The 27852-nt window shown below is 37.3% G+C and overlaps 1 protein-coding gene across 4 annotated transcripts; it reads right to left on the reverse strand.

The window, feature by feature from the left end:
- Positions 1-25: 25 nt before the first annotated feature.
- On the reverse strand, positions 26-27744 carry LOC307147452 (cilia- and flagella-associated protein 337). Of its 4 annotated transcripts, XM_079852188.1 has the most exons (22): positions 27449-27477; positions 26811-26883; positions 24414-24636; positions 24088-24234; positions 22374-22496; positions 21177-21348; positions 21042-21088; positions 20784-20921; positions 20397-20585; positions 18624-18815; positions 16577-16831; positions 16325-16489; positions 14942-15091; positions 14502-14686; positions 13470-13609; positions 10063-10211; positions 9718-9935; positions 6845-6969; positions 3650-3762; positions 3423-3548; positions 285-362; positions 26-182 (listed from the first exon to the last, which is right to left on the reverse strand). In XM_079852188.1, the coding sequence occupies exons 2-22, from the start codon at positions 26879-26881 to the stop codon at positions 171-173; spliced, it is 3018 nt and encodes a 1005-aa protein (XP_079708314.1). In that variant the 5' UTR covers positions 26882-26883; positions 27449-27477; the 3' UTR covers positions 26-170. The 4 variants fall into 4 exon arrangements, with proteins under 4 accessions (XP_079708314.1, XP_079708313.1, XP_079708312.1 ...); XM_079852187.1 differs by lacking the exon at positions 27449-27477 and adding an exon at positions 27510-27744 and having other exon boundaries at positions 26-362; XM_079852186.1 differs by having other exon boundaries at positions 26-362.
- Between the last annotated feature and the right edge of the window lie 108 nt (positions 27745-27852).

Consider the following 27852-nt stretch of genomic DNA (forward strand, 5'->3'; position numbering starts at 1 on the left):
AATCATTGCAACAGCAAAGGCCACATAAATAGTAGAATTTCAAAAACAATTATTTTTGCTTTACATTCCAATAAATAATACATAAGTGTTCAAAAATTGATTTGACTGAACAAAGATGGCACAAAAGCCACTGTTAAGACCGAGGAGGTGCATTACTGGGCCAGACACTGTCAGTCACTGACCTGTGGCAGAAAACACAACCTGTAACTTCCATCATACCCAGTCTAGTCCTCCAGTGTTTCATAATCCGTAGCACCTTCAGAAGAGAATATCCGAGAGCTCACTCCTGTTCCTCTCGAGAAAGTCTGTGGCATCTTCAATTTCCAGGTCTTCAGAGATACATCTTCTAGCAAGTTGAACTCCTAGAATGAGTTAAAAGAGTTAATTACAGTCGAAGTTGTTGCATGCTTATGGTGAATATGCAAATAAAACACTGTTAACTGCTTCTCGTTTAAATCAGGTGAAGACTTTAAGTGCTTAAAACTCTCTTTTTTCACCACTGTGGTGGAGACACTGAAATGTGTCTGACTTTTGTGTTGTGGTTGCCATAACAATCGCTCCCCTAAACGTGCCGTTACAGTCAGTAGCCAATCCTGGCACACGCCAGCGCTTCTGCACTCTCTCACCAGCAACTCCTCCGTGTTCACTCTTCATTTCACTTTCAGCCAGGCGCTCGCTTGAAAATTCGAGCCTTCTCATTCCACCTCACCAAAGGCTTCGCTAGCCAAGCAAAACTTCACTGTGTTGAGGCGTTCATGGCAACAAACACACAACAAACGCTCAGTGCAAAACCCTGGTGCTGTTCTCATAACAGAAGGGATGAAAAACTGGGTGTTGTCTTTGTTTTTCTCGCCCACTGGGTTTGCAGACCTTTCAATCAGGATCATGAATCTATAGGTGTGTTTGTGACTGTCACAGGAGGCATTTATGGCTCCTCCACTTTTTGTCATGGCCGATTGTGTCCCCACCACTTTATAAAATAACTTGAAGCATCTCAGTTTTTTTTTGTTTTTTTTATTTAGTGTGTGTGTTTGTGTGCTATAATGACAGGTGATCCAATTTGTTATTTTTAATATCGGTTTTAAATTATTATATTTAATTAGTTATTTTTCCATTTTTAATTGTTAAATTTTATTATTTATTTGTTTTAATCTTGAATTTATTACATTTTAATTTATTTATTTAGAATTATTTTATTTTATACACAATTTAGAATGTTATTTTTAATAAATAAAAAAAATAAAAAAATGTGTTTTCGTAGCTCATATACATCCATAGAAACTTTCTTACCCATATTCATTTTCTTTAGTACTTCTGACACATTTATTCTTAATTTTTTTTATCAACACGAACTGGGGGAAAAACAGAAAAAATAGCTATGGAGCAGAAGAATTAAAAAATTAAAAAATAAATAAAAATTTTTTTAGTTAAATTTTTTTTTTTTACTATTATTAATAATAATATATAATTATTATAATTGTATTAATAATATAATGTTGGTGGCACCCAAGTGGGTTCTGGCCCCAGGTTGAGAACCACTATCATAAACAATTTCATAGGCGATTTATATTTTCAAAACAATAAAAGTTCATGTTAAAATATATGTGCATAACATGTAAATAATAGTCATATATTCAGGGCTTGACATTAAAACCCACCAAATGCGAGTGTATTTCAGCATCGGCGTGTAACGCAGTCACTCCTACTAGCCACTTTGCCTGGCTTAATTTATATAACATATACATTTTTCAAATGTAGTCTTTTAAAAAGGCATCTGAAATAATAAACTACGTGCAATGTAGTGCTGCCAAAAATATAGATTTTTCGATACATATCGATACTGAAATATCTGAAACGCTTCTAAATACAAATTTTCCACAGTATATGGGATTGCACGTATTGCACATAATTTGACTCATTCCCGCAGACTTTGTGCTCACACCCAAAGTGTGCGCACATAAAACCGCCTCTCAGTAGTTCTTTTTGAATAGTAGTTCTGCTTATTGCGCTTAAAGTCAAATGCACAACAAAATGATGTCAAAATGCCGGTCTTGGCGAGTATTCACGTAGACACAGTCAGTTGGGTTTAGTGAATGTATACAGTTGAGAAAGAAAACACATTTAACAGTATAATGGATTTGTGCGTCAGGTCTTAAAGTGGCAGCAAATTATGAGGTAATATTAATATCTATATGGCAGCTTTTCCCCATGGTATTGATGTCCCTGCATATATTCACATTCATGAGTTCAGCATTCACCTTTTTCGTGACATCACAACCAGCACATGTGTGCCAAGTAGGGCTGTAGTCAAGACCACCTTTGTCGAGTCCAAGACAAGTCCAAGACCAGGACTAGTCGAGTCCAAGTCAAGTCAAGACCGAGTCCAAAGAGGTTCGAGTCCGAGTCAAGACCGAGTCCTAAAAGGTTCGAGTACGAGTCAAGACCGAGTGCAGGACAGGAAAAAAAAGTCTGCTAAAAAATATAGCCTAGCCTATAGAAATTAAATCATTATGTAATAATGAAATAATGAATGATTTTAATTTAATTTAATATAATTGACTAATTCAAAGAACAAAAAAAAAAAAAATAGGCCTAAAGGAGCACACACATTCGTTTCGACTGTCTGATCAGCCTGTCAATCATACACGCAATGTCAACCAATTAAACTGCATGAGGGAGGGCCGATCCAACACACACACACACACACACACACACACACACACTAGAGATGCGGATAAACCGCGGATCGGGCGGATGATGTGACGAAAAATAATATTTTAATTAAATTCGGGCGGGTGGCGGTTGGTAAAAGAAAAAGAAGGTAAGAAAAAAAAAGTCGGAAAACTTTGCCCATTAATTAGATGTGCAAGGCAAAGCAGGCAAGTTTTCGGTTTGTTATGGACAATTAAAAATATGAATATTCACGTTGCACTAGTGGTGGACTTTCAGCGATTTTATTTAAACATTTATTTTTTAAAGAGCCGTTTGTGAGTCAAAAGAGCCGGCTCTTTTCAGTGAGCTGAGTCAAACGAGACGGCTCACGAAAAAGAGCCGAAATGCCCATCGCTAGTTATTAGGTGGCCAGTGTTTCACTTTCCCTCCAATAATATTTTGTTTTAATATCGCGGCGACGTATGTGTGCTTACTGGGAACATAATAAAGACACCTGGACTCGGTCGAGACCAAAAGCCATATTTGGCAAGACCAGTGGCCGAGACCGAGACAAGTCCGAGTCCGAATGCCAGCGAGTCCGAGACAAGTCCGAGACCATAGAAAACCGGTCTCGAGTCCGGACTCAAGTCCAAGACCGGACTCGAGTACTACAGCCCTAGTGCCAAGCCAACTGCCCCATCCCCATTATTTATAAAACAGTCATGGAAATGATTTTAACATGCTAAACATCTCAGAAAAGACTGACTAACTGGTAACTCCATAGCCCGAAACGGCATGTACTCGTTCCCAAAGCGGCAGTCAATTTTCCGTCGCCTGCGTCGTCGCGCCGCCATCTTTATCTCCAGATCCTCAGATCCTAGATCTCCAGTGAGAAACTGAGACACACATTGAAAGTAAGACAGCACTGTGAGGAGAAATCCTTTATGTGTAGTTTTAACAACCTAAACTGAAATGAAATTTCAATTTCTTGACTGACCGTACTGTATTTAGACAGTGGGAACTTTTCCAAAGAGCTGTGGTGGTCAGATGTGCTCTCAAAGTCTGGGGTTTGTAGAGCCGTATAACCGGTTTGTAGGTTTAGAGCTAATTCTGCAATGACAAGGGGTTATAAATCATGCTTAGCTGGATTCAAAGAGAAAAGAGACTGGATTAAAGACAAGACAACATGGAATGAAATTGAACACATTAACAAAGCAACATGTCTTTACTGAGTAACTAGTCAGAGGGAAATAATGTAAGGCAGGATTTAACTGTATTAGTCATGACTCGTTTAGTCTCAACAAAGAGGCATAAACCGGTCAGCACTGAAGATCACAAACTCGCATTCACATGATAAACAAAACACACTGTGGGAGATCGCTAAATGTCTGGAATAAAATGTGTGAAGACAATGTGACAATTTAATGCATTTAACTTCTGTAAAGTCTGAACAATCATTTGCAGAGTGGTTGGTTATATTTCATTTATATTGTTATATATAAAATTATATTTTTAACTTTTAATTGTGCATTTGTTATTTGTAATTAAGCATTGTTATATTTATTTATTTTAAATCTTCAATTTGTTATTCTCAATTTAGAATAATTGTATGTATTATTTTAGCTTTAAACATACAGTATGTTTTAATTTTATATTTTTAATAAAAACAAAATCCAAACAATTGTGTTTTTGCTGCTCATATACATCCACAGAAATGTTGCTTTATTAAAATGTTTACTAAACTTGAACATTGTCTTCAACCCATATATAGTATACATGGTATTTAAAAGATATTTCCTCTAGTATTTTTCATTTTTTTATTAATAGAAACTGTGAAACAAACAGAAACAATATAGAGCAGGATTTTACTTTATTAATAATAATATTTAAATTAATTGTATTAATAATATATTATCGGAGGCCCCTGACTAGCTTCCGTCCCATGGAACCACTGTCATAAACTATTTCATTAGCTATTTATGTTTCCATCAGTCTAATTGGGCCATTTTTTGACAGAATAAGCTTTAGAGAGGATGCAAAATGCAAATTGCCTGGCTCTGCGAGACTAAATTTAATTGAATTGGACTATGAAATATTTGGTTAATATTATTTTTATTTGGTCACATGGCCTTGGTTACTTCATCAGAAAATTGGTTTCAAAGTGATTTTGAAGAACAAAACTGGACTTTTTTTTGTCCAGGGACATTTATCACGAATATATAAATGGCTAATTCTAAATTCATGTCTTCTCTACATTTTGTCCCAGAATCCCCTGAGCAGCTGCTCTGAAAGATCAGCGCTCAAGGAGATACTGGAGAAAGTCTGAGCATCAGCAGACGAGTGTCTAGACAGCTGCAGGAACCGAGTAACACACCCAGCTCAGTCGGGAGGCTCAGTTAATCGCTTGTTTTGGCATGACGAGGGACTGGGAGCCGGAGCTGAGGGAAGTGAGCTCAGCAAACTGCCAGATCCTGTCTGTATTGGTGCCATGTTGAAGGATTTAGGTTTTTTTATAAGGTGGGAGGTGAATTTTATTTCGCAAATGTATGCACACTACTTTTCAAAAGTCTGGAGTTGGTAAGATTGAATGTTTTTGAGGCTGAATTTATTTGATCAAAAATACAGTAAAAACTGTAATATTGTAAAATAATATTACAACTTAAAATAACTGTTTTCTATTTGAATATATTTTACAATGTAATTTATTCCTGTGATCAAAGCTGAATTTTCTGCATCATTACTCCAGTCTTCAGTGTCACATGATCCTTCAGAAATCACTATAATATGATGATTTGTTGCTTAAGAAACATTTCTGATTATTATCAGTGTTGAAAACAGTTGTGCTGCTTCATATTTTCGTGGAAACCATGATACATTTTTTTACAGGTTCAGAAGTACAGCGTTTATTTGATATAGAAATATTTATTAAAGGTCCCGTATTATGCCCCTTTTCACAAGATGTAAAATAAGTCTCTGATGTCCCCAGAGTGTGTATGTGAAGTTTTAGCTCAAAATACCCCACAGATAATTTTTTACAGTATGTTTAAATTGTCATTTTTTGGGGCTCAGAAAAACGCGCTGTTTTAGTGTGTGCCCTTTAAATGCAAATTAACTACTGCTGCTGCACGGCACAGGGGGCGGAGCTTCATGAGCTCGCGCTCAGTCTCTCAGGACAATTTCATCTCACGGAATGATGATAATATCAGAAACTCTCAGTAACGGTGTTCATTTCGACCCGGAGTCGGACAATAATGCCTACAGAGTCAGAGTGCTGTATGGAGATGGAACAGGTATAGTTTAGTAGTTTAATTACGGTTATAACGTATTTGTCATTTGCTTGTATGTATCCATTATTAATAGCCTACAAGTCTGCTGTTTTGGACCAGGTCCGAATGATGATCAAACATACTGATGAGTTTAATAAAGTTTATTGTACATCACACAAAAGATGAAACGTCAGTTTTACTCCAGAAAATCACCGTAAGAGCTGAGTAAACACAGTATAAGAAGTGCGTAAGTACATAAACGAATTTCGGTAGAGTTGAGGGAGCATTTTCTTTAAAAACAAAATAATTCCACCTCGTCTTCAGCGGCCGCCTCAGATTTCGGGAGTAAATAGAGAGAGCTATGTGGATTAATACATCCAGCCACACAACACCAACAACGCTTGGGAGACATTCTCGTCAGTGCAGTCGCTGTGAACTCGATCAGGGCGGGTCTATGTTAAAACGGCAGTGTCTGTCAACGCTCGTGGGCGGGGCCTATGCTTAGTGACGTCACTAAAACAGCATTCTGAAAACAGGTCGTTGGGAGACACTGCTGATGATTTATGGGGATTAATAAAAAAGGAATGAGTGGATTTTTATCACTATTGGCTGGTTGTGTACACACACTGCCAACACACATTTATGTCCAAACAGTATGCAAGTCAATTTTGCATAATACGGGACCTTTAATATTATAAATGGCTTTACTGTCACTTTTCATCAATTTAATGCATCCTTGCTGAATAAAAGTATTAATTTCTTTAAAAAAAATGTTTTGACTGATACTGACCCCAAAGAATGGTAGTGTAGTTTGAGACTAGTTATGTTTACTAATAGAACATTGTAAATATCAGGGGGCATATTGTTCGCTAAAAGAACCCAATGTTTTTGTGTGTGTGTGTTTGTCAATAAGTGTTGCAGTTCACCTTTTTGTCGATGATCACCGTCCCCTGAACTTTCACCCCAGCAGATAAAACTCTGAGGGCTGACACGTGATTGGCTGTCCTCCGTCCTCTCCTCCTTTTCTTTTTTGATTGGACTGGTACGTTCTCTGTGGGGGATGTTAATGGATCACCGTTAGACATCAATCAATGATTGACGAAAGCACACAAATTCCTGATGTTTGCCAAACGGATGAGGTCACTGAGGATGTGCCATATCCATGTCATGACATGTTGTCGCATCATTTCATAACATGATGGTATTAAACATTAACCAGCAGTAAGTGGTTCAGTGGATAAATCAACGGGTCTCAGTGATGCAAACACACATCTAGAAATATTTAAAGGGATAGTTCACCTTAAAATTACAATTTTGTTCCAGTTTAATTAATTTACTCTCCATCATATCATTCCAAACCTGTTTCTAAAAGCGAATGAAGACTGGAAGCAGAAACAGGATCCTTAAAAAAGTCTTAAATTCAGTTTGATCAAATTTAAGGTCTTAAAAGGTCTTAAATATCTTAAATGGTATAACAAAAGTCTTCATTATCATTTTAAGAACTCTTTAATTTGGGGACAGAAAACAAGAATCGTTATGCCAACTAATGTGATCTATAAACTGCAAAAGTCAACGATTTAATTAAATGTGAACACTAAACGTTTGAAAGTAGAAATGCGCTACAGGCTCGCGTGAGGTTGTAAAATGATCAACTGTTGATGAATTATGACAATGTTTACTTTATGGTAGTGTTTCTATTGTAATATGTTGTAGATGCTTGTAAAAGTGCATTTTTTTCAACTGGAAGTATTAAAGCAAAGACACATTAAAGCAAAAAACATTTATTCATATGCATTGATATATTAGTATATTTTCAATACATAGGACTATGTACCAACCAATTCTAATACATACGTATATTGAATAAAACATGCCTCAAGAATTTAAACTGGTTTTGCTGATAAACAGTATGAAGTCTTTGTTGAATGTGTTCCCAAACCAGTTTAATTAAGTAAAAGAATATGAGATACATGATTTATTTTAAGATTTTATGGGTTAGTTCTACAGGGACATGCAGAATTAATTGGACTTTCAAAAATCTGCAGAGACCCTGAAAAATGGTTTCAAAAGTCTTTTAATACCATTTGCATGAGGAACCTAGTGAAATAAGTCATTATTAGCTGAGAATCGTGCTCTTTACCATGCAAACCCGCAATGTCCACTTGAATGGTTGGAAGATATTTGATCTGTGATGGTAAACAGTTAATGACAACATTTAATTTTTCTGTCTAAACTGTCCCTTTAAAGGGTTAGTTGTTCCAACCCCGTAAGACTTTCGTTCATCTTCGGTACAGAAATTAAGATATTTCTGATGAAATCTGAGAGCTGACAGAATTTCCATTTTTGGGTGAACTATCCCTTTAAGAGAAAAGCTGTATAATCTTAAACTCTTCTGTGTATGTGATGGATTCAGCCCAAAACAAGTCTAAACAGAATCAGAGGAGGAAGTCTGTGGAGGGTTTCTTCACCATGACTAGACACTTTCACAGACGTCCTCTTTCCCCCTGCCTGTCCATAACCATTAGTAATTTTCGGACAACTCCAGAAATAATAATCAAATGAATGGTCTCTCTGGACTTTTCTACACTTCAACACATCATTTCGACCACATGCTTGAGCATAAATAGCAGATATATCCGACCAATGGCAACTTTCACTGTAGAGGTTTATTTGTTAAAGCCTCTCATTCAGAACGAAACCTGCCCTTCCATACACTGAGACTGATCAAAGCTGCTAGACTCACATCTGGTCCGGGACATGAGCATACAGTATCTTCTTGCTTTTGTGGAGAATTAGTTGTGGTTCAATGCAGAGCTAATGGCAAAACTTTTGTTTTCCAATAAGAAAAACTTCCCAAAACCTATTCTGACTTAAATTTATTAAAAAAATATCTCTTATTCAATATTTTAATTATATAAGTAAGTAAACTAAACAAGTAAAATACAGAACAGTTATTATTATTTACAATAAAACACTTACAAGATAATGTTTTAGTACAGAAAAAAGGGCAATAAAGAGGGAAAACCTCACATTTAATATGACTATTTATAATATTAATTTTATATTATACAATAATAATAATATTTATGCAATCATTTATACAATAATAATATTTTATTTTACAGAACAACAGTAAAATTATAATACTAATAGTTTTTGCTGTCTTAATTTACTTGCAATAATTTATTATTATTTAATTTATCTTACAGAGCTTTTATTTTGGCAGAAAACCGAAGAGACCTTAAAGCTTCTCTTTTGTTGACAACAAATTGTCGTTGCAAATCTGGGAAGATGGTTGTGCATATTGCATTTTCAAAAGCACGTTATAAGTGACCAAAACTCACAGCGCTTGCAGAGATGGAGTTTGTGTGCAGCAGATTTTACTGCGAACCAAGCTGGGCTAATAATATAATTCATGCGGGTCACACTTCTCGGAAAACCTGTGTAAATACCGAAAAATCACATTCCCTGTAATTAGGCCTGGATGTGTTGATGGTAATTGTTGCAGAGATTTCAGTTTTTGGCATTGTGAAATCAAGTCACCTGACCCTGTCAAATCAATGCAACTTTTAAGAATACATTTTTCAATAATCATATGTCTTTCTTTTAGAACTTGCACAGCCAGATAGCAGCAAAGGCAAAGGTCTTTTCAAGAGGCCAAGTGTCTCCTTCACAAAAGAATCATGAGATTGGTCAGAGAAGGTGCACTGGGCTTTTTGAAACTGGTCTTGCTCACCAAACTACACATGCTGAGTGAGTTGGCCATCGTTTAAGGCTAATAACTGATGTGCAGTTATACCTGTTGGATTGATAAGTGTCTGGGTTGCTCAAATCCCACTGCTGTTTCTGTCCAAAACAGCCCACACAACCTCCTTCACGGGTCCAGAGACAGGCCCGACGGTCCACCGACGCGCTCAGCACGAAGAGTTGAGACTCGTACACCAGGACCTCACTGCTCACTATCGCCCCCTCATGGCCCTTCCAATAGTGTAACAGTGGAGGCAATTCTTTCGCAGACTGAGAGAGACACACATACTGTAAATATATGTATATAGACTGAAATAACGAGCTAAATAAGGTGAATTCAGGTAAACTGGATTGCCTTCAGCAATTCATCCTAATGCAAAAAAGTACATTTCCATACCTCCATATCTCCAGCAGATAAGGCATAATGTGAGATGTCCCAGACCTTGATAGATCCTGTGGTGTCTCCAGTGACAAGTAGACTGTTTTCCTGGTCTGTGCTTAAACCCATCACACTCTCATCAAATTCATCAGGCACATAGAACTGTCCTGCATCAGACATGATGGACAAAACAAGTCATTAATCTATCGGTCTGTGCTTTTCTGATAACGGATGTAAGATAATAAAAATCGGTGCACCCAGAAATTGAGCAGAAGACTCAAACAAGTGATTTCAGCCAGCTCTTGTCAGCAATATTCCTCAGACAACCAACGAGGTGTAGAACCGTTTGTAAGTTTATTGAATATACTGTTGAGTGTGATGTCGAAGCCGAATTTTCAGCTTCATTACTCCAGTCTTCAGTGTCACATGATCCTTCAGAAATCACTCTAATATGATGATTTACTGCTCCATTATTATCAGTTATGCTACGGGGATGTTGAATGCTTGAATCTGATTGGTTGACGAATGTTCGTGTGCAATTATTTTCAGTGAAACGCACGGCTAAAGTAGTTCCAGTCAGGTCTTGACCGCATTACAGTTTCATATCACTTTGCCAAATGATTTCAGTTATTTCAAAGGTTTTTACAGCCTGCAGAGCCAAAACCCACAACGACACTGACAGAGCAAATAAATATAGTAAACAATAGGACAAAAACGACAAATTATTTACAAGTTTTTATTATGTATTATGCATTTATTAGTTATTATGGAAAAGCACATATCACTTTCTCGTGCTCTCTCTTCCACTCAAACGCACACACACACAGTACGGACACACACTTGCATGTGGTCAGCGCTGCTCTGACGATTTTATCAGAAAAAATAGTTTAGCAACTTATAAAACCTACATGACGTTTCTCACGAGGTGCAGATAAACATTGTTTCGCTATTAGTAAACATTAGTCTGCTATCAGTGGCTCAAGTTTCCATTACTAGCTCTAAAATGACGTTTTGGAATTAGCAACGGAGGCTTGGGATTAGATGCGTAAGAAATTAGTTCCGCACACAAGAGCATTTTAATGACAAAAACCTGACAAACGTCTTAAAATATTAAAGGTCCCGTATTATGCCCCTTTTCACAAGATGTAAAATAAGTCTCTGATGTCCCCAGAGTGTGTATGTGAAGTTTTAGCTCAAAATACCCAACAGATCATTTTTTACAGCATGTTTAAATTGTCACTTTTTGGTGCTCAGAAAAACGCGCTGTTTTAGTGTGTGCCCTTTAAATGCAAATTAACTACTGCTGCTGCACGGCACAGGGGGCGGAGCTTCACGAGCTCGCGCTCAGTCTCTCAGGACAATTTCATCTCACGGAATGATAATAATATCAGAAACTCTCAGTAACGGTGTTCATTTCGACCCGGAGTCGGACAATAATGCCTACAGAGTCAGAGTGCTGTATGGAGATGGAACAGGTATAGTTTAGTAGTTTAATTACGGTTATAACGTATTTGTCATCTGCTTGTATGTATCCACTATTAATAGCCTACAAGTCTGCTGTTTCGGACCAGGGCCGAATGATGATCAAACATACTGATGAGTTTAATAAAGTTTATTGTACATCACACAAAAGATGAAACGTCAGTTTTACTCCAGAAAATCACCGTAAGAGCTGAGTAAACACAGTATAAGAAGTGCGTAAGTACATAAACGAATTTCGGTAGAGTTGAGGGAGCATTTTCTTTGAAAACAAAATAATTCCACCTCGTCTTCAGCGGCCGCCTCAGATTTCAGGAGTAAATAGAGAGAGCTATGTGGATTAATACATCCAGCCACACAACACCAACAACGCTTGGGAGACATTAGCTGTGTCCCAATGTGAAGGATGCAGACTTCGAAGGATGCAGACTTCACATTGGGACGCAGCTATTCTCGTCAGTGCAGTCGCTGTGAACTCGATCAGGGCGGGTCTATGTTAAAACGGCAGTGTCTGTCAACGCTCGTGGGCGGGGCCTGTGCTTAGTGACGTCACTAAAACAGCATTCTGAAAACAGGTCGTTGGGAGACACTGCTGATGATTTATGGGGATTAATAAAAAAGGAGTGAGTGGATTTTTATCACCATTGGCTGGTTGTGTACACACACTGCCAACACACATTTATGTCCAAACAGCATGCAAAAGTGAATTTTGCATAATAGGTCCCCTTTAAGGTGTAATATTTGTAATATTGTATTGTAATATTGAGGTGTAACGTCTGGTGTGCATTATTTTTCTAATAATTCAACAGTCCATCGTTAATTATTCCTTACTTATTATTGGGACTGCTTAATTTTTTTTTTTCTTAAAGGATAATTCCGGTATTTAGCACTTTGAGTCCGTTTTCTGGTTTGTTTTGGATGAACTAGAGTGGTGGACACAGAAATTTTGACGATGGGTCCTGTCTCGACTTTTTGACTCGTTTAGAATCGCCTTTGACCGCTTCAGAGTGGCTGGCTATGGGCATGCACGAACATGTCCTTAAAACAACCCTTAACGTTCGTTTTCAAAACTGTGCAACTCACCGAGTGGTTAGTGGTGTTCGTTGATGATTAAAAACAAATATATTGGCGCAATGTATGATTTCAATCCGTGTTATTTGCTATAGTGGAACTATTTTTTCAGATACCTCACAACCGCGTATAAACTTCCGCTCGATATTTGAGTCTGAAGCGTCTTTTCCGTTTCCGGTAGCGCAGTAATATCAACGAGCAATGAGTCCTCCAACAGAAATCAATGGATTTTACAAAATGCCAAATAAAACACGACAGAAACTGTATTTCGCTACGCTACTTGTTTTTAATCATCAACGAACACCACTAACCACTCGGTGAGTTGCACAGTTTTGAAAACGAACGTTAAGGGTTGTTTTAAGGACATGCCAGCCACTCTGAAGCGGTCAAAGGCGTTTCTAAACGAGTCAAAAAGTCGAGACAGGACCCATCGTCAACATTTTTGTGTCCACCACTCTAGTTCATCCAAAACAAACCAGAAAAGTGCTAAATATCGGAATTATCCTTTAACATTTTCTTTAAAAATATTAAGCAGCACAATTGCTTTCAACATTGGTAATAATAAGAAATGTTTGTTGAGCAGCAAATCAGCATATTAGAATTATTTCTGAAGGACCATGTGACACTGAATAGAAAACAGTTACTTTAAATTGTACTAATATTTCACAATATTACTGTTTTTATCAAATAAATGCAGCCTTGGAGAGCATTTGAGACTTTTTTCAAAAACATCAAAAAATCTTAATTATTCCAAACTTTTGACACAGAGTGTATATTTTAAGGTTTCTGAAGTAGGGTGCACTTTAAAAAGGTCTATTTAGCGGTGTTTGTGATGTGTTAACTTGTCATCAGTTGGTCTCAGTTCTCATGTTTACCGTGGTTGTGTCTGGGCCCACAGATGCTCCACCAGCAGACAGATCCGGCCTGTGAGCTGAGCAGCACAGCACCGCTCCTCACATGACTTTGCTGAGCTCGTTTTTGCAAGAACAGCAGTCTATGAACGGGCGGATGGACTCTACACACACAGAAGCACATTCAATTTATACATTACTTCACTGTCAACTAACATACCATAAATAGGACATAAAATAGGTGCAGTGGTTCTCAACTGGTGGTTCTAAATCCAAAAATGTGTTGCAGGTCTGTTAAATGCAAGTAATCATATAATTATGCCTGGTTGGGATAGCAAAATTATTAATCTTGTTGTGTGAATTATTAGCTGAAGAGAGCATGGACTCCTTGAAATTCTATTCAGACAATTTCATTTCAATAATTTTGCAAATAGTTGGTCATTCCATGGTAATATTAATACATTACAATATTCAATTTTAAGGCCAATTTTCTTTGCTTGTGTATGGTAAATAAATATGGAACTGTGTTGGGTTGCCACATCAATGTAAAATCTGGGTGCTAAAACCAGTTGAAAACCAGTCTTTATGAACATATAAATACATATATTTTTTCCCCACTGTGCATGATTTATTAATGAAATGACGCTCAGGGAATTTGACTGATACATCAAACATGCAACTTTAATTTAACCATATATAAATAATGACTATGCACATTTCAGAGGGTGTAATCTACACTTTATCTACATTTTATCATATAATTTTGCCCTCTGAATTCCACATATATTGTTAGTCATGCTTTCTCATCCAGAAACATTTTGTTTTCCGCTCATTTTCCACCCTCTCCAAAACAGGCTGTTTTTGCTCATTTGTAAATGACATGTGTTATAATTAGCTAGCCAGCTGCTGAATACTTATTCTCTATAAATAGTCTAGGTGGATTTGGAGGGAGTTTAGCGTTAAGTAAGTGTGCTTGGTACATTAAACTCTTTTATTTCAAATAAGCAAGGAGAATACTATTTTTCACCGCTTGCTGCAGTCTAATTTGGTACTAACTTCCCTTGCTGGGATCTCTGGAGTCGTGTGATGGGCTTCTGAAGAGCCAGCGTCCATATAATGATCTCTCCATCATAACTACCAGTAGACAGAAGTCCCAGACCTAGACAGTGATCCATCGCCAGGATATCCTCTCTGTGTTGATGACCAGACTTCCAGGACAGTTCTGCTTTTACATAGATGTCCTGTACTCACAGATACACTTCAGTAAATGACTTTTAGATCTCCAGTTCTGCTGTGTCAGCTTCTGTGCAGTGTCAGACAACCATTAAAACCCACTTTGTTTTCATAGACATCTCACAAAAGCACACAGCCAACTGAAGATAATGAAAGCCATAACCAGAAAAAATGCACATTATGTGTTTATTCTGGCTGAAAGCCCTTTTTGCTTTTAAGTAGCCATTAAAGAGTGTATGATTGAGACACAAACTGGCCCTTACCTCTGAAAACGCAACGCTATACTGAGTGATCTGTCGACTCCAGCCTGTGGCTAAAAGCAGGTCATCATGGTGACAGATGATCCCGGTGACCTCTGTGTTGGAGACGGTTTCTAGCTTATGAAGATTGAGGCCATTCAGTAAGTTCCACACCTATAGCATGGAAATGTACCTGTTACTAATAAGTGACAACAAAGAAATCATCAAATCAGAGTTCAGTCATCAAAGTTTAATTCAAACAAACACTGCTGCTATACTGAAATGTCCTGAAAAAATGGCAGTCTAAGATAGAGGGGAGACTTTGGTACAACATTAAAGGGATAGTTCACCCAAAAATGAAAATGCTGTCATCATTTACTCACCCTCATGTTGTTCCAAACCTGTATTATTTCCTTTCTTCTGCTGAACACAAAAGAAGATATTTTAAAGAAGGTTGGTAATTAAACAGTTGATGGACCCCATTGACTTCCATAGTATTTTTTTTTTCCTACTATGGAAGTCAATGGGGTCCATCAGTCGTTTGGTTACCGACTTTCTTCAAAATATCTTCTTTTGTGTTCAGCAGAAGAAAGGAAATCATACAGGTTCGGAACAACATGAGGGTGAGTAAATGATGACAGCATTTTCATTTTTGGGTGAACTATCCCTTTAAAGTTCACCCAAAAATGAAAATTCTGCCATTAATTACTCACCCTCATGTTGTTCCGAACCCCTAAGACTTTTGTTCATCTTCGGAACGCAAATGAAGATCTTTTTAATTAAATTTCTGTCCCTACATTAACAGCTCCGCAACTACCACTTTAACGCTTCAAACCATTCATAAAAAGATCGTAAAACTAACCCATATAAATTGAGTGTTTTAGTCAAAATTTTCTAAAGAGAAACGATCGATTTATACGCTGAACAGATTTAATTTTCAGCTGTGGGAAACTGAAGCTCAAGCATGTTCGCTTGATTTGCAAGAACCAATGAGGTTCATTCTCGTGTTACGCAGAGCGTTTGAGCTTCAGCAAAAGGTTTGTTCTTGTGCGTCAACACAGGTTAGGTTGAGCTTCTGTTTATGTTTGCTGATCAATGTTTATATGTGAATAAAAGCCTAAATTGTATCTGTTCATCATATAAAGTGATATTATCACTCCAGAAATATTTAACTAAACTGCTCAATTCATATGGATTAGTTTTACAATCTCTTTATGAACTTTTTAAAGCCTCAAAGTGGTAGTTGCGTAGCTGTCAATGGAGGGACAGAAATTGCTAAGTTTTCATTAAAAGATCTTCATTTGTGTTCTGAAGATGACGACATGAGGGAGAGTAGTTACTGACAGAATTTACATTTTTAGGTGAACTATCCCTTTAAATGGATCTTGTGGTACATCTCACACTTACCTTGATAGTGCCATTGGTGGCTGCAGAGATCAGTCTTCGCTGGTGTACGTCTAGTGCCATACAGGAAACCTCCTCCTTACCATGAGCGTTTCTTACCTCCATCCTCTTAATTCCTGTCTTCACATCCCACACAGTCAATGTGGAGTCAGCACAGGCTGTGATTACCTCGACCATGCACAAAATACACATTAAAGATAAGAACCTATAATGTTCAGTCCACAAACCATCTATCAGACAAATCCAAACACCAACCTGTTCAAGATGAGGATTATAGAGGGCACAGGTGTACAGGCCAGACCTGTTGTTGGATTTTGTTTTGTTGGATTCTGTCAGTTGAAACACGGCCAGATACTCCCTGCAAGTCACCAGGAGCACAGGATCTGCTGTCAGGTTGAGGAGCAAAGGAAAGCTGCCCTGCTCTGGGGTAACGCCCACTTGGATATTGGGGAATTTCAGGTGAAATGTCTTTACGCATTGTTGAGAAGGAATATCCCATATTTTCAGAACCTGAAAGGTGACACGGATATAGACCAGAGCTATTGACTTGCATTTCAACTAATTATCTTTGACTTTTATTGCATGTAGGCGAAGCATGATTTCCATTTCTAATGCCAAAAAACAAATCTGCCCACTTTTACGCTAATGAAAACCAAACACCAGTGGCCGGATTCACAAAAATTCTTAAGAGTGCAATTCTTCTAAACTGCTATATTCTGCTTATTTTCTTACTTAAGAAAATGTTGTATTCCTTTTTTCTTAAGATTGTTCTTAAGGCTTAAGAATTTTTTTAATGAATCTTCTTAAAAAACATTGTAAATAACTTATTAAAGTTAAGATAACCTCCAACTTGTCTTAAATCATCAATGTTTATGGATTTATTAGTTTATTTCAAATTAACTGTTGTAATTAAGCATTACAACATTACAATAGTTTCATTTTACATTTCTACTACTAGGGATGTTTTCTGAATTGACACCAATGATTGATAATGTAAACAATGATTATTTATGATTGTGCTAACCCTAATTCTACAAAAACACACAAAAAAAGTGTTTTTACCAACAATTAAGACATCATTTTTGGCAGAATTCAGCACAAAGCGGCCATACAGAAAGGATGCATTCACTCTATATAGAGCACCGAAAATATTTTGAATGCTTATCAAGTGTGCACACTTATGATTATTACAGTCATCTGCAGACACAAAAACATGGCCTTCGTTGACTGATCAGCGAATCTTTAGCAAGAATTACCAAACGGCAAAGTCTGTCATTTTCTTCTTAAGAAAAAAACTATGGGCCTCATTCACCATCCGTTCTTACGAAGAAATGTGTTCCTAAACCACACTTTTTACGAAGATTCTGACATTCACTAATGTTTCATATCTTGGTTTTGTTCTTAGCTAAGAACAAACTCTCCGTGTACACTCAAGAGCACTCATACACACATTTGAGTGATGACAGTTTGCTCCAAATAATGGGTTACTGCATTTTATTTAATTCTACAGTCGTTTACAATGATAGTATTTTACTGTAATGTACTGTAAAAAAAATCATAGTATGCAAAGAAACACATACTACGAGTTTGTTCTTAGCTATGAACAAAACCAAGATATGAAACATTAGTGAATGTCAGAATCTTCGTACAGTCGTTTACAATGATAGTATTTTACTGTAATGTACTGTAAAAAAAATCATAGTATGCAAAGAAACACTAACACTGCAATTTACATCAGCAATTAGGCTGATTAAATCAAATATTAAGCCTCGTTTGGCATTTACCTGTTGCAGTAGAATTTCTATTTCAGAATTACTGAAGTTCTTTCTTCGTTTGGTGATCGGTGGACCACCGCCATCTGTGCGTCTTTTGGACATTCTCCATTTTTTCTAGCACACAGCCCTGAAGTGTCATGTCCTTATATGGGAATTTGCAGGGAGTTTTCTGATGCTAATTAGTAACAACTGGCACGCGCTTTCAATTATGAAGATGTGGGATTCATCAATCCTAAGAACGAAGGTGCGAACAATTCTGTTGTTTAAGAACATGTCATGAATCCGACGTAGACTTTTCTTAGGATGTTTATTAAGTACAATGTTAAGAAAATTCTTAGGAAGATATTGGTGAATGAGGCCCTATGTTCTTAAGAAAATATTAGAGCTTCTAAAGAAGTTTTCAAAAATTGCACTTAAGAATATTCTTACAAACTTCTTGAAATGCATCTTTCTCAAGAAGATTTTCATGAATCCAGGCCCTGGATCTTTTGTTTTCCATTTAGACATTTAGTAGGTGGAAAACTAACAGCGTCCTTAGAGTAGCTGAAGATCTTGCCCAATGCTTGGTGAATAACCACATCCACCACAGAGGTCTGGTGACTGTGCAGAACCGCAGTTGGGCGGGAGGTCACGAAGCGGTTCCACAGTCTGACAACAGGACCCACTCCAGCTGTTACCAGCAGACTGAGAGACAAACTGAAGTCAAAACACTTGACTCCCTACAGCAGCAGAAGAAGGAGGAGATGAAGACATGTTGTGTCATTATTTTCTGGTAGCCGTGTTGCAATTTAGTCTGACTAATAAGTGAACCACAAGTGGTCTTGTTTTACACAATATCCAGGCTCTGATTTTCTTCTCCAGCAATTAAATGTGTAACAACTGCGGGGGTGGCTTATTACTTCTCTGGAAATTGAAGAATGGAAAATACTGGGGAATAGTCTGTTTTAATAAATCTGTCAAAACAACTAAATGAAGATGTTTTATTGGGGTCTGAACACTCGCATTAAAAAACCACAACAACAACCTCTCTGAATCATGAGTGTATATTTAGTTTTACTATAAATGGTCTGTGACTGTCTTTTCCTATTAAAAACATCATCCCTTTGAACTGTGACCTAAAAATGAGCTTTGGAATCAAACAATCTGTCTGTCTATCTATCTGTGTTTGTTTATCTATCTATATGTTTGTCTGTTCTATCTATCTATCTATCTATCTATCTATCTATCTATCTATCTATCTATCTATCTATCTATCTACTGTATATATGTGTTTGTTTATCAGTCTATCTGTCTATGTGTTTGTTTATCTATCTATCTATGTATTTATCTGTTATCTATCTGTCTGTCTATCTACTGTATCTATGTGTTTGTTTATCTATCCAACTACAGTGCTATGCATAAGTTTAGACACCCATGCTAAAGTTGACTAAAAAGAGGAATAAAAAATCATCTTTTGGAAATTGAACTTAATGCCTTAATTTAAAAAATTAGGAAAAATCCAACCTTTAAGGACACCAATTTTCTTTGTGAATGAATAATGTATCGTAAATACATAAATGTTCTTCCTTAAAATACAGGGTGCATAAGTTTGGACACCCCTATGTTAAATTCCCATAGAGGCAGGCAGATTTTTATTTTTAAAGGCCAGTTACTTCATGGATCCAGGATACTATGCATCCTGATAAAGTTCCCTTGGCCTCTGGAATTAAAATAGCCCCACATCATCACATAGCCTTCACCATACCTAGAGATTGGCATGGGGTACTTTCCATAAGATCATCTCTCAATGCAAATCAAAGCAGCTATTAGGCTAACTGAAATAAAACCATGCCAATTTTTAATTCTAAAGGCCAAGGGAACTTTATCAGGATGCATAGTATCCTGGATCCATGAAGTAACTGGCCTTTAAAAATAAAAATCTGCCTGCCTCTATGGGAATTTAACATAGGGGTGTCCAGACTTATGCACCCTGTATTTTAAGGAAGAACATTTATTTATTTACGATACATTATTCATTCACAAAGAAAATTGGTGTCCTTAAAGGTTGGATTTTTCCTAATTTTTTTAATTAAGGCACTAAGTTCAATTTCCAAAAGATGATTTTTTATTCCTCTTTTTAGTCAACTTTAGCATGGGTGTCTAAACTTATGCATAGCACTGTATATGTATGTCTGTCTGTCTATCAATCTATCCAACCATCCATCTATCTATCTGTTATCTATCTGGCATAGAGGACAAATATGGAATGCGGAGAATACATACATTATGTACATACATACAATACAAACATTATATATCACCTTTTCTGTTCTCCAAATGTATTTCTCTCTCTTCTGATTGACATCCATGATGACCACAGAGCTGGCTGGACTTTCTGATGATGTAATAATGAGCTCATCGTGGGGCTCATACAGGATCCTGTTGATCGGCTCGCTGTGGATTCTTGGGATGTGCTGATAGGAGATCAGTGCACTGTGCGCACATATATCCTGTTCAGGGTTCATTAAATATATTTTTTTTACAACATCAGTGACATGCAATTTTAGAAGTAGAAGAAATGGATTTATAATAATAAATGCAGTCATTTTAACAGATACTTGTTGTATCAAAGGTTTTCATAGAAGCAAAATCACACATTTCCAAAAATCATTCTACAATCATCCCTACATAAAGATACACACACTCACTGGCATGAAGATTTTCAATGGGCCAGTTTGGTTGGTGAAAGGCATTTCAAAGAGCCCCTTGAACGGCTGAAGAAACCAAAGCAAACTCACAGAGCCTTTCTCATCTCCCCACATCAGCACACACTTTTCTCCTGGAGCCTAGATGCAGATCAAACATGACTCACAGTGAACTAAAACAAAAACAAACCAGCTTGGAGAATTAACAAGCTTAAAATAAATTCCAGTTCAACACCAGGGCATGAAATGTCAGTGGCCTACCTCTGTGTCATACCAATAACATAGAGCAGTAGCAGCATGACTCAGTCCTGAAAACAACAGAGAGAAGAAGACAACAAGGTCAAAATGTAAGCAGAAAAGCAAACAACTTCATTTAGCAGATTTGTTGGCTCTTACCAAACAAATGAACCTGCTCAAAACCAAATGTGGTGGTAACATCTAAGAAGTGGATGCCCCTGCTCAGGGTTGACACTGCGATCTTGTGAACATTTCCCATGTAGATAGCATCTGTGGTACAACCCTGGAACCTCCTATGATATTGCCTTTTATTGAAGTGGTTAGCATTCATCTACAGGGATGAAGGAGAAGTTTTGGACTCATGAAGATTAGGTCACAAAGTATTACAGGTGCTGGTCATAAAATTAGAATATCATCAAAAAGTTGATTTATTTCAAGAATTCAACTTAACAGGTGAAACTAATATATTATATAGACTCATTACATGTAAAGTGAGATATTTCAAGCCTTTATTTGTTATAATTTTGATGATTATGGCTTACAGCTTGTGAAAACCACAAAATCAAAATCCCAGAAAATTAGAATATTACATGAAATCACACAGTAATTACACAGTGATACCATGGTCATTGAACCAGGTTTTGGTTCTATTGGCAGTGTGGGCAGGTGCAAATCCTGCTGGAAAATGAAGGAAACATGAAGTGCTCTGGACATGTCCTGGTGGACGGCTGCGTTGAGTGGACAGCACAGTGGACCAACACCAGCCGATGACATGGCTCCCCAAACCAACACAGACTGTGGAAACTTCACACTGGACTTCCAGCATCTTGGATTGTGTGCCTCTCCATTCTTCCTCCAGACTCTGGGACCTTGGTTTCCAAATGAGATGCAAAATTTGCTCTCATCAGAAAAGAGGACTTTGGTCCACTGTGCTTTATTAAATCCAGAGTCAACGCAGCGTCTACCAGGACATGTTCAGAGCACTTCATGCTTCCTTCAGCAGACAAGCTTTATGGAGATGCTGACTTCATTCTCCAGCAGGATTTGCACCTGCCCACACTGCCAAAAGAACCAAAACCTGGTTCAATGACCATGGTATCACTGTGTAATTACTGTGTGATTTCATGTAATATTCTAATTTTCTGGGATTTTGATTTCGTGGGTTTCATAAGCTGTAAGCCATAATCATCAAAATTATAACAAATAAAGGCTTGAAATATCTCACTTTGCATGTAATGAGTCTATATACTATATTAGTTTCACCTGTTAAGTTGAATTCTTGAAATAAATCAACTTTTTGATGATATTCTAATTTTATGACCAGCACCTGTATTTTTGTAAGTGTTAATATGTCACCTCCAGTGGCTTCATGTTGTTCAGACGGCTGTTCCACACAATGAGAGTTCCTCTCTTGCTGACGCTGATGTAACGCATAGGTGGAGACTGGCTCAAAGCCAAGACACGCGTGATAGGCTCTTGCTGATGTAATGAGTGAGTGGTTATATAATTAGAATAGTAGAAAGACAGTGAAATTATAGCCTGGCAAGCCAGACCTACATCAAGATGTTAGGTCTGGCAACTCTCCATAGACACGGCTCAATCCGAGGGGCGGGATAAACGGCTGTCTTTCAAATTCCCTCTGCACGCAATAGGACAGCGCTTCAACCAACCAGTAAGAGGCGCCGTCTAGGGCTTAAATCAAACTTCATTCACGCACATATATGAAACACTTGCATACACATATACTAAGTAGTCACAAATACATGTATACTGCTGAATGCTCAAACTAATACATATGAAATGCACAACGTCACACCTAAAGTCGCTCACGCACACACACGCAAACTCTACACACACGAGACGCGCGGAACTCTCCGCGCACATACTCATCTAAGACGCGAACACACACACACACAAACTCAGATGAGTATGTGCGCGGAGAGTTCCACGCGTCGCGTGTGTTAGTACTAGCTTAATATATGTGTATGCAAGCGTTTCATATATGTGTGCGTGAATGAAGTTTGATTTAAGCCCTAGACAGCGCCTCATAAACCAGAGCGTTTTCCCAACAGCGGAGCTAACGTTAGTTGATAGATTCAACTTTTGCCATATCTGGCCGGCAAAAAACTACGAACACATCTTCCTTTTTTAAGAATGACTTAGGTGCCGTTCTTTGCTCTTTCCTCAAAGAAAAACTTAACTCCAAGTCATAGACTGTAAAAAATATAACTTAAAGCGGGGCTCAGTAACTTCGGGATTTCTTCGCTGTATTCTCGCTTTTTGCTCGCAGGTTTCTCTCTAGAGCTCCCCCCACAGCTTCGGAATAGATATTTGACAACACTGTTGTAAAAACTCGTAGGCGATTCTCGGACACCAGAGGCTATAGATCAACGACATCAAAGCAGATGGGACATTCTTTAAAACGTCTTCTTCATTCGGGTTCAAACGGCGTGAGGGAGCGCAATAATGATAGCATTTTAGCAGATTTCTTTTGGCCGTAAAGCAATTGTTTACATCGCGAGACCTGATATCACGCGAGACTTCCTGACGCGGCGGCCGGCGGCCCGCCGGCTCAAAGTTGCAAGTGCATATTTTCCGCTCACGGGCACCAGGGGGTTGCGAAACGACCACCATTCAACCCGAAATAAGTAATATAACCATTCCAATGACTCTGAAGCTGTTCAGTTAAGGTAAAAAAGTTACTTAGTTCACCTTTAACTCCAAATCCTCCAGAGTTGCGGCCAAAGCCGATTCGTCATTATGTTAAGCCCACCCCACCTACTCTAAGCACGATGTGATTGGCCTGACCCAATTTAGGTTTTTGCAGCTCGAAAGTCAATGGAGAGTTGCTAGACTACCCTGGCTGCAAAATACATTTTGCTGCCGCTAGGGTGCGTCTAGATTTCTAGGCTAGTGAAATTATACTTTTTTTACACATATTCTAAGAGCCTAAAACAAAAATAAATTATAAAATGATATATAGATAGACAGACAGACTGATAGATAGACAGATAAATAGATAGATAGATTGATTAAAAATGCTGCATAAAGTTGTCAGCTACTGTATCACCTTGTTATAGGTACAGTGGCGTATTAAAGGCTGTGAGATGGGGACATTTTTACAGGCCTGCATCGCGTCTACGATATGCTTGTAATGCTGAAACATGAAGGTGTGGAACGTTTGCCATCCTACACGACCATCGCAAGAGATGTCCATCTGTACAAAAGAAGACATTCTACTGTGATAGCCGGTCATATAATAGAGCCCAAACAGGCACATGTAACTCTCCTCATGAAAAGACAGCCATAGCAAGTTGTGTTTTAAACACCGATGTCCACAACAGACCTAAGCTTGTCTTTTCCTGAGTAAATAATCACAAATTGAAGATAACTGGCCTCATTGAATAACTCCTCCACGTCACTTCTCTGGTAGTCTTGGCCTGTCACTTCTTTCAGAGAGGAGAAGAACTCATCAAAACTCATAGAGTTAGCTGAGACTCGGTCACATGCTCTTCTGCTGGGTTTGGATCTCACAGAACGCTGCTTGAACAATTCCATCATTGACCTCAGATGACTCGGCTGCAACGACTCCAAGAGACGGACACTCCGGCCAGCAAAACTAAAGATTTATGGAGATGAGAGGGAAAATATGGAGTGAAATAAATATGCATGTGTACAGGGTCATACAGCAGCTGTGATTCAACATTGATTATCAAAACGATGATTACCAGGAAATGCATGGAGAAAAAGAGAGACAGAGGGAGTACAGAAGAGCAGAAGTAGGTTTTGTAGGGAGAGACAGTGCTTGTGTGAGACAGAGACCAGAGACGCCCTGTGGAGCAAACCGTAATTGCAGGTACTTTCTCAATGCGTCTTATACACACATGAATGTCACCACAGAGTGGTAAATACGAGTGGGAAGGTCTGAATTTTCCTTAAGCCCAGAGTTTACGAGTGCGTGTCAGTGAGAAACGTGGCAGAATACAACAATATGTTGTAGTAGGTGTTTAGGAGCACATTTTCAGGCTTTTTTATTTACAACTAATTGTCTGCGCAGAATGTAATAGCATTGTAACATAACAATATAATAAATGATGAAGTGGCCTCATAAATTAGGCTAATTAAACACATAAAAAAGCTAAACACACCTGATGCACATTGTTTGTCCTTCATTTTCTAGAAAAGACCTTTTTGTGTGTGTGTGTGTAGTTAATAAAGAGACTCTCATAACCCAAAAAAGGTTGCATATCTGTTCTGATAGGGTTGTGTGGGCAAGAAACGCAATTTTATAAAATATTAAAATGAAACTAATCAAATAATCACTTAATTTGGTAACACTTTATTTTACAGTGTCCTTGTTACATTACATGTACTTACCATAGTATTAACAGTAAATTATGCATAATTACATGCAACTAATCCTCAACCAATCCCTAACCCTATAGTAAGTACATGTAGTTGCTTAATATTACTCAGTGTTTAAATATATAATTACACTGTTACAATGACACCTTAAAATAAAGTGTAAACCTTAATTTGTAATGAAAAATTAATTAAAACTTCTATGTTTAGAAACTTCTAAAGGGGAAAGGCGTTTCTCATTCATTTTCATGCTGATGTTAAAAGCTTCTTTTTTTTTTATAACTTGCAATATGGCTTAACAACAGGGTGTCATCCATTCCACTGTGCAGTGAAATCAAAATGAAATAGCTTCTGTAATTTATCATGAAAGCATGTTGCCATGAGTATCCGACAACAACCCTAAATGAGCTGGAAAAGTTACTGATTGAAACACCATCACAGCACTTCACATGCAAAGCATATATCCTGTAATGTGCACATTTTTATATATGGCTTGGCTTAGGTCAAAATATTATGATAATTACAATGAAAACACAATTGTATGCTAGCTTTGTTTCCCTGCATTATACAAATTCAATATATGATCGTCCAACCAATACTCTTCTGTGTTTTTAGATGTTTAGACAACTAAAGTGAGTAGTTTAGTAGCTAGGTAGGCAATATATTCTTTCCATTCAAATACAAATTTATAGAGATGCAACGATATGGAGATTTTTACCAATACGATAACCGATAATCCCTGGAATTTTTGGAAGCCAATAACTAATATTTTGGCCAATAAATCTAAATCTTGATTATACATTTTTGTGAGTCTTATTTCAAAAACAAAAGGCTCATTACCAATAAATGCCACATCCCAAGCTCTTCAAATGAAATCAAAAGTAGGATATTCAATAGATAACTGATTTTATTTTAAAACCTTTAAAACTGTAGAAAACAAAGACACTGCAAGGAAATGTCTAATCTGTTCACAAAAAGAGATATTTCTTTTAAATCTCATCTTAATTTTTAAGATATCTCATCTAAAACGTTTAAGATTTTAACTTTTAAAACGCATCTAAAGCGTGCAAACATGTCACGTCATGCAGAAAGCACCAATCAAACCACTCATGGCGAGCAGCCTGCATCTGAAGTGCTTAAAGGAGGAAATAATTACATCATTTATCATCTTTAATAAAAAGACCTCATTTTATCTGTTCAATAACATTAAAAAATAACATTTATTGGTTACCATTAAATCACTGGTTTGAACGCCGATATTTCATGCATGTCTAATTTAGGATTTATTTGATTTATTAAATTAAATGGATTCTATATAACACCTTATGTTTGGGAAAAAAACATGCAGACTGAATAAAAAATATTACTGCAGGCATGAATGTCTGTGTTAGCAGTAATATGCCATATCACTTAAGAAATAAGACTATTTACTGTTGAGTGCTGCTGGGTAGTTCCTCCTTATAGACCTTCCATAGATCCTTATGTCGTTTCAAGGTATCCATACCTAATAAAAGCAAGAGATACAGTTTAAAGCAGATAAGGCAAAACAGAGCTTCTAGAAATACAGTTTCAATACTTCAGTGTTCAGTGTTTTTACGGCCTCTCCTCCTTTCAGCCTCCAAGAGTTTAAAACAGGAGACAGATGCTCAGGTTTCTAGATTAATCATCCATTAGTTACTAAGACAATGTCCTACAACAACAGAACTAAGGAGGGCACAACTGTTTGCTGCTTTATTGAACACATTTATTATCATTTGCCTTTTATAATATATACTTTTTCTCTATTTATTGCTAAAGTTTACTCTTTGTGGTTACTTCTACGGTAAACAATATCGATTAAAAACAACGGTTTTCACATACAGTACCACAATTCTTAACGTAAGGCATTATAAAAAATACTGAAATCATAAATAAAGTAACATCTTCCAGCCAGTGTAACGTTAACCGCCAACGAGGATCTTACAGCTACGTTTCAAAAACAACCGTTAAAATGTAACTTAAACATTCGGTATACAATTTATACTAGTTTGTGTGTGATAAATACACAATACTATGGACGAAAACCTTACTTAGCCTTGTTTCTTGTCAGATAAATTTAACGTATAATTTTGATAATATAAATTTACTTACCAGTCAGTTCTCAAATTTGATTGGCTGAGCTCTGGTTGCCAGAGCGATTATGCTACTTGTTCGCGCGCTCTTCTTCTACTTTATCAAGTACTTATGCTTTCAATGCAGTCAGATACAAACTATTCATGTTAAATCAAAGTAATACTGTTTGTATGTAATATATAAGACGGCCTAAACAGGGTGCGGAATTGTTTTGCACACAATTTTAAACGTTCTGAAACAACACACGTCTTTACTATACATACCACGTGACTGAAAGTGTATCCCGGTATGAATAAATAAAATAAAAATAATTTACAAAACTAAACAATTGCACGTGCAACAATTACATTTTCAGAAAGCA

This window comes from Squalius cephalus, assembly GCF_949319135.1.
Source record: "Squalius cephalus genome assembly, chromosome: 19".
NCBI classification, from domain to species: domain Eukaryota; kingdom Metazoa; phylum Chordata; class Actinopteri; order Cypriniformes; family Leuciscidae; genus Squalius; species Squalius cephalus.

What these genes read in the sequence shown, in the direction of transcription:
- LOC307147452 (XM_079852187.1), bottom strand. Translation starts at nt 26,881, where the DNA reads ATGGATACCTTGAAACGACATAAGGATCTATGGAAGGTCTATAAGGAG. An exon ending in ACAACATGAAGCCACTGGAG is followed by an intron (nt 21,349 to 22,373) that starts GTGACATATTAA and finishes TCATCCCTGTAG; the next exon opens with ATGAATGCTAACCACTTCAA. An exon ending in CACTGTCTAAATACAGTACG is followed by an intron (nt 3,549 to 3,649) that starts GTCAGTCAAGAA and finishes TGTGTGTCTCAG; the next exon opens with TTTCTCACTGGAGATCTAGG.